The 14,209-nt window shown below is 30.0% G+C and overlaps 1 protein-coding gene and 2 pseudogenes across 3 annotated transcripts in view; 2 read left to right on the top strand and 1 right to left on the bottom strand.

The window, feature by feature from the left end:
* LOC145246041 (Kv channel-interacting protein 4-like) overlaps positions 1-12,164 on the top strand; it is a 362,502-nt gene extending 350,338 nt beyond the window's left edge. For all 3 annotated transcript variants that reach the window (XM_080107880.1, XM_080107882.1, XM_080107881.1), the window contains one exon: positions 11,624-12,164. In XM_080107880.1, coding sequence (XP_079964006.1) covers positions 11,624-11,671 — 48 coding nt within the window. In that variant the 3' untranslated portion in view covers positions 11,672-12,164. The remainder of the gene's footprint in view (positions 1-11,623) is intronic.
* Positions 2,034-2,150, bottom strand: LOC145246225 (5S ribosomal RNA; annotated as a pseudogene).
* LOC145246243 (5S ribosomal RNA) lies at positions 10,765-10,881 on the top strand (annotated as a pseudogene).
* Positions 12,165-14,209: the final 2,045 nt, after the last annotated feature.

Genomic DNA, 14,209 nt, shown 5'->3' with positions numbered 1-14,209 from the left:
AGTGTGTGCAAGCATGGATGTGCTCATACACAGGCTGAGTTTAATTGTGTTTTTGTTGAAGATTTTGTGTAGTACGTGGCTGGGTGGGAAGTGGTTGTTTATTAGTTGGCAGAATTTAATGCCAAGCTTCTGTGTATGAGCGCATCCATGGCATAATTGTAAGGAAAATTTGACGTAAGCGGGAGCGATACGGGTGTCTATGTGCATATATTTGCACGCCAGGGCGGAGATGTATGTGTACATGTGAACGTTTCTTTAAGTATATATACGTGTACTAGCTAACCTTATCCAAACAATTAACAACAAATAAAAACTAAATAAATAAACCGAATCATAGGCCCCCCCGGCTCCGAACCTAAGCGAACACCCAACAGGTCAAGACATACTTATCAAGAAATCATTTCAGCAACGAGACGCCAAAAACTTTAACATTAAGACTCGAATTTTAAAGTAACCCCCCTCATCCTACCCCCACATATTCCCCTTCCCCCTCCATGTATCCCTATGCCCTCAGCCACACCAGAAATTAACTTCCCAGACCCTCCCCCACAATTTTCTTAAACTCCAAAACTAAAACATTACCGACATACCAAACACCCCCTCCCACCTTTCCCCCTTGTTCCCTTCTTCTTTTTTCTGCTCTTCTCGCACCCCTCCCCATGACATCATTCACTCTTTCATCTCATAACAACGAACATTTCTGTAAAAGTCTAAGGAAGCTACAGACGGCCAAAAAAAACGGCTGGGTAGCTGAAACAATAATGTAACTTAACAGAAAGATACGGTAATAAAAAATAAAACGCATATATATATTTTTTTTCTTTCAATAGATTTCTGCCTTAACAGAAAAATGTTCAACAAAATGTTCAACTGCAAAATTATTTTACCGAAAACTATTAATATTAAACTATAAAAAGGAAGATACTAGAATTTAAACAAAAATATTTTATTTACACTCAATCAGTGAATTAGTGCACTAATAAAAATGTAATTGGCATTTTATTGCCCTTTTTAAGATTTAAATATTTATAAGTTTCACATTATAAAATATATATATATTGATTATAATTTTTTGACAGAAGAAATAAAATGAATTGCATTTATGTATAATTGATTATAATGAAGTAAAACATGTTTTCTTACCAATATTAATAAAACAATCGTTTTTTTTTTTATGACAAAATTGAATAAATTCACTGATTTTGGATTTTTTAATGTTGTTTTTTCTTTTACAAATTAAAATTAATCTAATAAATGTATTTTTATTATGACAACATTTACTGATAATTTACTAATTTTAGATTTTTTTTATGATTCAAAATTTTTCCTCTAACGGTGGAAGGGTAGGGGCAGGGGGCACGCTACACCACATGTACATATCAATAAGAACTGCTCATGCATAGCGTTAGCGAATACGGTGATATGGCGCAAAATAGAGCGAGGGCCCAAGGGTTAATACCATGCAAACGGTAAATTTGCAACGGGTTTGAATATCAGATTAGTTGTCAGCGATCCCGAAAACCTAATAAAACTAAATTTTATTGATTGGTGTTCTGTTGTAGTTAAAGTAAACATTTACCAAATTTTTTAAAAAAATATTCCGAAGAGCTCTCACCAAACAAAAAGTTTTTTTAAACTTTTCTAGTTGTTTTTGATATTTAATTAAACCTTTTCTAAAGAAAAAAAAAGAAAAACTTTTGAAAACTAACCCCAAAGTTAAGGGGCTTCCTTTTTTTTAAAAAGGAGAAAGAAAAAAAAACAAGCAAATAAAGTTTTCCTGACAAATTTCAATGAAAAAAATATAAGTAATTTTGCTACGAGTTTGTTAGCGACCCCGAACACCTTTAAGGGGGTTCCTTAACTCTTTGACAGACTATGGATACCCACGAAGGTGTGCCTGCGTGTGAAATTTTTGTGGTAGGGGGTGGGCAATCTCAAACCACACCTCTCCTGAGTCGACATTGTTAACTACAAATGGCAAGTGAAGTGTATGTACAGGACGACTGGAAGCAAATGCCGAGATAAGCAGAGAGCATATACAGCACTTAGAATTCCCAAATGGTCACCCATCTGGTACTATCCAGGCTAAACGTTGCTTAACTTCGGTGATCCGATGAGAACCAGTGTGTCAACACAATTATGCCATATATATATATATATATATATATATATATATATATATATATATATATATATATATATATATATATATATGTGTGTGTGTGTGTGTGTGAGACACTAGTGTCTGTAGATATTTAATAATTATTATAGTAAATAATTATATATATATATATATATGTATTTATGTATAATGAAGAATGATAGGAATATAAATTAGTAAATAGTAATCAATTAAATATTACTATTAAGAATAATTATATATATATATATATATATATATATATATATATATATTTACTTATTTTAAATATTAATATTTAATCGATTACTATTTACTAATTTATAATCCTATCATTCTTCATTATGTATTGCTGTTATTAATATTATTATCAATTTCTAACTTAGTAAATTTTACTATTTCCTAATTTTTCCCTTCTTCCTCCTTATATATAAAAATCCTAAATTTTTTCCTTTATTTGTAGCCGTTCTTTATTTACTTGCTTTACTATGGCCATTATGCAAATTTGTCTATTTAGATTGTAATTATCTCATTTTAGTCTATAAACTTCATGATTTGCTGTATAAACCTTATATATCCCAACTTTAGTCTTGATTATGTGTGTAAATTTTTTATTTGGTGTTGCATCCTTGTGCTGATGAATATTTCACTAAAAAATTTATATCGTCTCAGAAACGATCGTACACAGATTGATTATTGGTATTTAATTCTTGGAGCTAAAGTAAATGATTTTTCCATAAATCATATTACCTTATCTCCATCTCTATTATTATATGAAAGAACTGTATGTGTTTGTGCGTTCGTGTCTGTGAGTTCGTTTCAAATGGACTCCAAAGTGGCTAGGCTGATTTTTATAAAATTTCACAAAAATGTTCCTTATATCCGGGAGTTTTTTTTTTTAGATAGGCTTTGTGCCAGAATGTCTTTGATAAGTATTGATAATCGAAATAATCCGATGAAAGAAGGAACAGGTGATTTTGACCCAAGTTATCAATTTACACAGCCTAATATCACAAGCGCATTTGAAAAGTTTTACTATCACCGCACATGCTGAAATGGATGATTTTTACCGACTTCAATGACAATAAAATATGGGAGGATGAAACATCCATTGATCATCATTCAATCCCGGTCAACGTCGGGTCTCTCGACTAGTATATATATATATATATATATATACACACTGTGTATGTGTGTTCACCTCGGTAAATTGTGAAAAAAAAATTCAAAGCAAATTATTTTTGCTTAAATTGTAGTAAACCCATGGTTATATCCGCTGCAAGACTAAATAGAAGGCTTTGGTTGACATTTGTGCACACACACACACACACACACACACACACACACACACACACACACACACACACACACACACTCGTGCACAAATAAACGAACCTTTATTCATTTCAATTTTCTCCGCGCATTTTGCACACAAAAAATAGGTTTTGTCAGCAACGGCACAATTTCAAATACGCCCACACACTTTTCTCAAAACAATAAAAGTAAAATGAACATATTTTTGGCGGACGTAGTTGAAGACAGCATCATGTGACACAAGTAACCAATGAAAAAATTAAGAAGATTCTCTTTTTAACGCTTTTCCAAAAGCCAAAATATCAGCAGAAGCAATCGTGTTCTAGAGCCGACCAAAAAATGTATAAAACGCATTAAACACTCTTCTACGGGAAAAGTTCAGCTTTTTTTTTCCTTTCGTCTCGCTTCGACGACACAACAAGAACATGCCTCTCGAGTTCACAACATCGTCGCTGCCAAAATCGCCAACACCATGATACACACGCCACGCGGACACTAAAAAATCACATGCATTCATTCCGCACATTTTCTAAATTAATAACAACAAATCACTTTCCTCACGAATTATTTTCCTCATAGGACTTTTTAAGTAAGGCGAACTTCGCCAGATAAACACAAACTTTAAAATAATCTCATTATTTTCACACAGGAATTTAACATTCTAAACTCAGTAATTCCACGAAGGACTTTCATCTAACATTTTAATCATAATGACTTCGAAAGAACTTTCACCAATTGGACGTTTGTTTATTCACCTTATTGTTTTTGTTAAAAAAATAAATGCGATGCATTTAAATCAGGAGGAGTCGTTTTGTTTCATTCTTTTTTATTTATTATTTTGTTTGAGCAAGGAAATTTAATTTTACTTAAACTTCTGCACCCCTACACCTTTCAATCTATTCATAATAAAACTCCAATCTTTTTTTTTTATTATTTTATACTTTTATTTGAAAAAAAAACTATTTTTGTAAATTCAGCTTCTCCTGATGAAAATAAGTTAACCTAAGCTGAATGAGTGTTTTATTCCATAGATTTTTTTGTTTGTTTTTAAATTTTCTGCAATGGTTAATTTTTATTTGTTTTTATTTGCTTTTGTTTTTTTCTATCAGGACGAGAATGTGGTGCAATCACTTGCCGCTCTTGATACGGAACTTTTTATTTGAATTTACAAATAAATGGTATTTGAAAAGCACACAAACTTATACTCATGTTTTCCCTTACACTTATCGCTTTATTTATGAAAAGTTATTCCCTTAAATACTTTCCTGTGCCCACCTCAAGTTAGCGATTATATTAGCTCCTCAAAATTAATGTCAAATCAGCTGCACCATACACTCCTATTATATATCTATTCACTCCTAATTATATATCTATTGTTATATTAAAGTTGGGTTAATCAACGTTTGTTTCATTAAGGCGTTTTTCCACAAAATATATGTAAAAATATTTAACACAAAATATATGTAAAAATATTCCTTATTTTATGAATTGACTTATATTTGAAAATATTCGACAATAACTGTTCTAATTAGATGTAATTTGAAATTTATTACATCTTTTATTACATTTCTGTCTATTACTCTCCGTTGTTTGATCCCCGTTCGTAATTTATACAGTATCTACCACTCTCTCTCTTTCTCTTTCTATAAACAGTCAACGGTAATAAAACTAAGTATAAAACAGAATATTAGAATTTTCAATTGAGAATAGCATCATAATTATTGATATTAACATTTCTATACAATTTATATACCTTTTTTACATATGCAAAAGCCAAGAGATGAAAGCTGTTACTAGTTCATTATAAATTTCAAACCTGCGAATAGTTTGTACATAAAATCTGATAATGTTTGCATTGCATGGAAATATCAAAGCGAATTTCACAGAAAGTTTTTTTACTTTTTGCACTCATTATCAGATGTTATCTTCATTTTCTCTTCAAATGCAACACACACACAAATGCTATATTGTATTGCTACACTTAATGTTGAATTCCACCAATTGCAACCATTTTTTAAAAATTCAGTGTGAGAAATTTTATCAACTCTTTTTTACAATTCTAGCCCATTCAACATAATGGTAAGAATGTTTGCTAATGGGCCGGGAGACCGGGGTTCAATCCTTGGTCGAGTCTTGCTTAAAAATGTTTCTTGCTAAACATTCATCACCATAAAAGGAAGATCAAGGGCAAGTGAAGTAATTCTGGGAATGGAATGACGCCCTCCCCTACACCTTGGGATAGCAACTAATGAAAAGTGAACCTTCTGGTTACCCTCCACTATAGCCGGCCACTTAACTTTTTATTCTTTTTAAACAAGACTATTCTTGTCCGAAAGATGTGTCGTTTCAATCTGAACATTTCTCAGAAATATGCAATTTCAAACTTTCAAAATGTGACAGACCAACCCACATAACTTTTCATAAAGATTTGCAGATGCATCTAAAATTGATATTTACACTTAAGCATGACAGACCAACGGCATATTTTAAACTAAATCGAGACAGGCCAAATAAACTATTATTTCAAACTGGAACCTGATAGACTTACTAGCAAAAAGACCCAATTATTAAAAAATTTTTTGGTTTCGTAATAAGCTGTACAACAACATGAAAGGACAGCGATTTTCTTGTTTGAGTTCAAATGTGATTTAAAAATATGTGCGCATGCGCATGTGTGTGTTTGTCTATATTTGACAACAACTGTGACGTAGGTGAGCTGTAATTCTCTCGTCGTGGTCCATCAATTGCCGAAAATTTCATTACAATTGAAAAATTCTCTGATTTTCCGTGATTCAAAAATCTGGCTTGTTTGCAAAAACTCATCCTGAGTGGCGAATTCTGTAGCATAAAAATAAGTTAAATCGATTCATGTGTCTGAAGTGCACTGTGTTTCAGTCAGTTAAGTAAGAGTTGGAATAAAATTTTCTAACGAATGATGATGATGATCATCATCAGCAGCAGCAGCAATCACTTGTTATCAAATGAGCAATGGAGAGAATGAGTGTTTTGTTGTTTCCCCAATCAATAAGTTGCTATTAACAGCTGACCTTTATGATTTTGTTTGTGTGTATCGAATCTTTTATCATCTGTTTTTGTTGTTTTGTTTATTAGTATATTTTTGAAGTGAGCACTTGGGTCATTAGGAGTCATAGAGATTCGAGGCTTTCCTCTCTTCTAAATGAATAAAAAAGTGAAAATTTTGGTAATGTCATCAAATTTTGGTAATATCATTAAATGTTGGTAATATTATTAAATGTTGGTAATATTATTAAATGTTGGTAATGTCATAAAATTTTGGTAATATCATTAAATGTTGGTAATGTCATCAAATTTTGGTAATATCATCAAATGTTGGTAATATCATCAAATGTTGGTAATATTATTAAATGTTGGTAATGTCATAAAATTTTGGTAATATCATCAAATGTTGGTAATATCATCAAATGTTGGTAATGTCATCAAACTTTGGTAATGTCATCAAATGTTGGTAATGTCATCAAATGTTGGTAATATCATCAAATTTTGGTAATGTCATCAAATGTTGGTAATATCATCAAATGTTGGTAATATCATCAAATGTTGGTAATGTCATCAAATGTTGGTAATATCATCAAATGTTGGTAATATCATCAAATGTTGGTAATGTCATCAAATGTTGGTAATATCATCAAATATTGGTAATGTCATCAAATGTTGGTAATATCATCAAATGTTGGTAATATCATCAAATGTTGGTAATGTCATCAAATTTTGGTAATGTCATCAAATCTTATTCACATGCAATCCTTATTATCGTTAGCAATATTGTTTTACATGACCTTCAAAACTATTTCTAGGAAGCAATTCTGTTAATAAACAAAGGATTTTAATTAACATTGCATTACGGAAATTTTTTAGCAAATTGAAATAAATGGCTCTCGTCTTGTGGAAGACTATGTCTTGACAAGCTTCTGGCACTGACCTTCACTTCTGATCTAAAATGGAACACATACATCAAATATGTTGCCAAGATCGCCAGAGAAATGGTTGGATCACTCTACCGCTCCAGTAGGTATCTCACTGCTGATGAAGTCCTCTATCTGTATAAGAGCCAAGTACGTCCTAAAATGGAATATTTTTGCCACATCTGAACAGGGGCTGCTCAACGTGTGCTATTCTGCTGTGATAAAGTTGAAAACCAGGTTTTTTCTTTTTCTTGCAGCCTTTTTCTCACAAGAGATGTTGCGAGCCTGTCTCTGCTCTATTGTTATTTTTATTAACCGTTATCCTCCAGTGGCATTGTGGCCTTGATTAGTGATGATTTCCTTGTAAGAAAAAAGAAATAGTTACCATGTTTTTCTCGTCAGACCTTGTGCATTCTTAGATGCAAATAAAATTGCAAAAGCGGGTGAAACTTTTGTGAGCCTGCATACCTCCAACTGACAACGTAAGGATGAACAAAAGTCTTATCTGACCTTACTTCTCCATATTTCATGAAGTATTACCAAAGTTATGCTATGGAAACGTTGATAACTGGAAAAACTCTAAACCCGATCAGGCTGAAATTTTGCATGGTACTTACTCTTATCAAAGAGAATCAATTTCATGCATTAAAGTTTTAAAAAATCAGATGGATATTATGTCATCGTAGATGATGTAAATATCATAAAACATAATTGCAACTACTCTTCCGATCTTTTCGGATTTATGTAAAACTTTTCTTATTTTCTTTTAAAGTTAATGAGTTCATATACTTTTAATGAGTCAAGGCGGGATATATATATATATATATATATATATATATATATATATATATATATATATATATATACTTGTTTGTAATATACTGAATTTTACTGGGTTCGTATAATTCAGTAAATCTTTCATATACCAATGAATTTTAAGCCAAAAAGAGATGACTTAAAAAGTAAGCTACAAAATTATCATATTTATAATTGCGCATTAATATACTGTATTAACAAAACCAAGATTTCAAGAAAGGAATTAGTAGGAACAAAAAGTGTATTTCATTGTAAGTTACAATTGTTTCAATACCGGTTGGACAATTTCAAGCATTATGGCGTTTGAAAATCTTCACAAAACCAGCCTTTCTTCAGACTTCTTGATTAACTGTAGAACATTATTTAAAGAAATTTCCCTTAAAGGAAATGACGCATCCTTTGTCAAGAGCTTATTTAAATATTAATATATCATCTAATTTTCGTATCCTTTAAATATAAAAACCTGTCATAAGAAGTTTCCACAAAAACCCGTAGCCATTTAATATCTTTTAATAATACTATTCATTGGATTCCTAAATTAGATTTCTATATTTCTTTATCTCACATAATTAAAAATTTTTTTTAATTTTATTTTTATATTTATAATATGGCTAGAACAACCTAGCTATAACGTTACGGTTATTTTTAGTTTCATATTCGCCCAATGGTGGTTTCAATGTTTACAAAATATCGATTATCTTATTACTCAGATTTAAGACCAGTTTTAGGTTAATATTTTATTAAATAGGGAAATAATGGAATTGCCTTATATGTATTAATCCTCATACAACATTCCACGTTAGGGACCCTAATCTATTTTTTATTATTTAATATTTTATTATTCTCTTTCGTTCTAATCTCATGTGGTTCTCGATAATTGGGAAAACCTAACTACGAAGGGAGATAATCAATCACGTTATTAATTTTCCAAAAATTAGTTGAAAAATTATGTAAAAAAACACTTTTTGTTTCTACCAATTCCTATTTTGAAGTCTTGGTTTTGTTAATACGGTATATTACGGGATAAATAGGGATACCCAATTCTCAAAGACTGTCTCTTATATTTTACTCTCTTTTCATTCAGTGTGAGCTGCGTTGTTCACCCTGTCGCCACTATTATGTTGATTCAGCTACTAATGTCGCTAATAATTCACCATTGTCCCGATCTGTAGCTCACCTGTACTGTCGCTGATAATTCACCGTTGTTCTGCTCAATCGCTAACCGACCTTTCACCTTGGCTCGCTGGCCAAAAATGACTGCTGACTATTTTATATATCTTATGCTTTTTATTTGATATTTTTATTTAGTCTATTTAAGAAGTTGGTAATAATTTTTTTATGGATTGTTGACAAAGCAAAGCCTGGAAAAATCATGGTTTACATAGAAAAATGCGAGCATGAAAAGTAATATGGTTAAGATTAAACTTAGAAAAGTAAAAGGACTAGTTGTTAAAAGTGGAAAAGAATATAATAAATTTATTACTTAAAATATTTCAGCATTAAGAATTGATTACATAATATTAAATTGAATTTTTAAAAATTCTTAGTGGTGCAATATTTTAATTTCTAAATTTATCATATTTTTTTTATTAGATTGTCTCTTTCTTTTCCAGCTTTAACAACTAGTCGTTTTACTTTTCTAAATTTAATCTTAACCATATTACTTTTCATGCTCGCATTTTTCAATGTAATATATATATATATATATATATATATATATATATATATATATATATATATATATATATATATATATATGTTACATGATAAGGGCTGTCCCCTGTTCATGTAAGTATAAAAATAGAGAGATTAGTTAAAATGGAAATAAGAGAAAGCAGAAATCGAACCCTGGACATAAGTTTTAAAGAACAATAGGTTTAAATGGAATGTCCAGTAAATTGTTAATTCGGATGAAATAAATAATAAATAAACTATTCAATTGTTAAAAGAATGTGGATAATAAAATATGAGTTAAATAAATTAGATATGTAGGTTAAATTCCTTTGTGGAAACAAACAAGGAAAATAGGTTATTGGGAAATCAGTGTCGAAAACGTGCAAAGTCGTGCATGTTGAGACACGTGAATTTTGCTCACGTGGCCGGGATGCATGGAGTTCTCAATATAGCAGGTGGGAGTTAGTTGGTGGAGAGACAGTCAGAGAGACAGTCAGGAGAGACAGTCAGGGGAGACAGACAGGCGGACGTCTGAAGCGAGACGTCACTTCAGAAACTAAGATGTGAAACTTTGAGTTCTTAATGAGGAAATCCCGACCGGTCGTATTAAATAAATTCACCATGTGTTTTGGATAAAGCTCATCTTTGTGTTTGTGATTTCTACAAAAAGGTAAATTGTATTGTTATAATATGTCTGTGTTATAAAATGTCATTACAACAACATCTCTCTCTCTCTCTAAGATACAACATCATATGTAATAAGACAAGAACTCTCACTAAGACTCATATCATTACTAATAAGAACTCACGTAACATACGCGCACAAGTGGTATAGTCTAATAATAATAATAATAACTATATAACATATATATATATATATACGGCATAATCACGTTGACACACCGGTTCTCGTCTGATCACCGAAGTTAAGCAACGTTGAGCCTGGCTAATACCAGATGGGTGACCATTTGGGAATTCTAGGCGCTGTATGTGCTCTCCGCTTATCTCGGCATTGTTTCCAGTCGTCTTGTATCTCAACTTGCCACTGGTATGCAACAATGTTGACTCAGGAGAGGCGTGGTTGGAGATTGCGCAACTCTTCCCACACAAATTTCACGCGCAGGCACCTTTACAGTGGGTATCCATAGTCTGTCAAGACTGAAGGAAGCCTTTATATATATATATATATATATATATATATATATACATATGTATATATGTATATAAGTAGATATATGTATATATATATATGTGTGTATATATATATATGTACATATATATGTATATATATATATGTGTGTGTGTATATATATATATATATATGTACATATATATGTATATATATATATATATATATATATATATATATATATATATATATGTGTATGCATATATATAAATATGCTTATAGATATATATATGTGTGTATATATGTGTGTATTACCCAAGTAGGGCCAGAGATAAAGTTTATATTATTCTATTCATATGTCAATATGTGCATTCATCTCACATCTTGTCTTCATCCTCTCCAAGGTCACCTAAATATATAACAATTTAAATGAAACATTTTAACGTTAATCATGTCAGTTTTCCTTTTCTATTCCCAAATTATTCTGTCATATTTATTTGGAAAGACGTCAAATCAAAGAAATATAATTTATTTTTTATTTTTAATTATGAGATATTTTTCTTTAAAAATTACATGAACATTTTTTTCTTTTTCTGTATTTTTCAGGACGAAAATATTACCAAGGGGATGGCGATATTCGACACAGTGCTTTGACGAACTACAACCCCAAATTGTAAATAAGATACATAATAAAAAAAGGCAAAAAAATAATAAATTAATAAAATAAAAAAGAAGAAATCCACACGTTAAAAAAGAAAGCAAAACTAAAAAAACAAAAAAAAAAAAACGACACCTCAAATTTACCTTTACCTAACAGTCTTTATAAACATTTTCATCTTTGAATAATGTACATAACTTTTATTAACGTTCCTCACCTCACGACGAGTGGTAATCTATTATTCACTGATTATTATTATTGTTATCATAATAATAATGATATTGAAGAGTTCCTCAACGTGAGAGAAGGGAACATAACACAGAAGGATTATAAAGAAAAAAGAAAAAGTTTTAAAAAAAGAAGAAAGAAAACTATTAATTTGTTATTAACCCAAGCAACTGAGCTATGCAGAAACTGAACAATCCAAGTTTGAAAAGCGAAAAAAAAATGCTTAATAATTAATAAAAATAAATAATTCAAATTGAACATTTTTTCCACCACCACCATTACTACTACTACTACTACTACTACTACTGCTACTACTTTCTTACAATATTAATATAACTATTTTTAAAACTATTTTTAAGAAAGGTAAAATAGAACTGTTTGGGAATATATATATATATATATATATATATATATATATATATATATATATATATATATATATATTGATTAGCTTGTTGACTGCTGAGAGGACGATAGCAAAATTTCTCACACTCAAGCTGAAATGCGTATTGGATAAAAACACAAATAGTTGCATATGGCTAGTCACTTCGTTTTTATAAGTTATAGTTAAATATAATATACACTATGATAAATAATTACAATTATCTAGCGACAGCTGTTTTGTCGTATTATGACACTTCAGTATGGTTAGATGTAGCAATTTATACCACGCCAAAAATTCGTAATCTGAGCGTCAGTTTCAAAATGTAATCGTTTGTGTGTGTGTGTGTGTGTGTGTGTGTGTGTGTGTGTGTGTGTGTGTGTGTGTGTGTGTGTGTGTGTGTGTGTGTGTGATTTTCAGGAGATGGCTTACACTGAAAATTTTAAACTTTCAACTTATTGGTTTCCTTAGACGTAAGTTCACGAGCTAATAATAGCAGTTAAGCATATGAAAATAGAAAAATAATTAAAACCTTCAAATTTCCTTATAGGAAAAAACTAAATGCATATGTAAAAATGAAAAGTATATATATATATATATATATATATATATATATGAGAAGAATATGTATTTATTCTCATCTACTTTTACCTTGATCACAATTTTTTTGTGGGTATAGAGTGAGTTTCTTGTTGCTGCTGCTGAGTGTTTTGGAGTGTTGTTTTTTTTTCTAAATATTTAATAATCTTCTATAGCGACCTACTCAATCGCGAAACGATATCCACCCAAAATAGCAGAGGAGGAGGATGATAAATAAAATGCATTTATCAGCATTTCTATTAAATATAACGTGGAAAATTAAATTCCTGGAGAACAGGTAGTCGTCCATCTGACAGAACACTCCATGACGACATTACATTTCAAAGACTTTTCTGTAACTTTGCAGAGGAATTCATTGAAATGTAATACATTATGGGATACTTTCTTTTATTAAAAAAAATTATTCTTGGTTTGAAACTTGGATGCTTGTGCTTTTCATTTGATTTCCTCTTTTGAAACTCTTGCAGATTAAGGACAAATTAAAATAAAAAAAAAACAACAAACAAAGAGTTTCTTCTTTTAGAATTTAACAAAAAACAAACAAACAAATAAATCATCTCTTTGAATAAAAGTGTATGAGAAAATAGCTACCATATGTATGTTATGCAAATGAAATATCATGCATATATATAATATTTAATTTATTTTGTTTGGAATTTCAATTCAAGCCAGATATTATTTTCTAATCAGTTGTTGAATGTTTAAAATATTTTTGATAATAAGATCACATATTAGTAAACAAAGCCACTTAAGACATGATTAATGAAAAAAAAACCCAAAATGGTTGGCATGTGACTCTATTGTTTGATATATTTTTAAATAATTTAAACTACCAATTAGCAAGTATTAGTTTCAATTAAAGTTTAAAGGTTCAAGTATAAAAGTTCTTTAACGCTTCTAACTCAAAGAAAAGTTTATTTAAATACAAGTGAATAAAAACAAGGAATAAAATATTTTATTCGCTCCAAATCCGAACTTCAAATATTTTCAAGAAATTAAAATTAATGCGGTATTAGTACATCATATTAGACATCATTTTTTGAATATATATATATATATATATATATATATATATATATATATATATATATATATATATATATATATATATATATATATATGTTTTAAGTAATTCAGAAAATCAAAAGATGTGTACCCAGTTTAATGCTAATGTGTGTTTCTATATGCATTTTTGGGAAAAAGTAGCTTAAATCACTTTCGACATATATATATATATATATATATATATATATATATATATATATATATATACATACATACATATGTGTGCATACATATACCTATGTATCACAAAATATGTATG

Source organism: Euprymna scolopes, chromosome 23, assembly GCF_053919585.1.
Source record: "Euprymna scolopes isolate OS-2025 chromosome 23, ASM5391958v1, whole genome shotgun sequence".
In the NCBI taxonomy this organism is placed as follows: domain Eukaryota; kingdom Metazoa; phylum Mollusca; class Cephalopoda; order Sepiida; family Sepiolidae; genus Euprymna; species Euprymna scolopes.
This window is presented reverse-complemented; position numbering and strand designations above follow the sequence as displayed.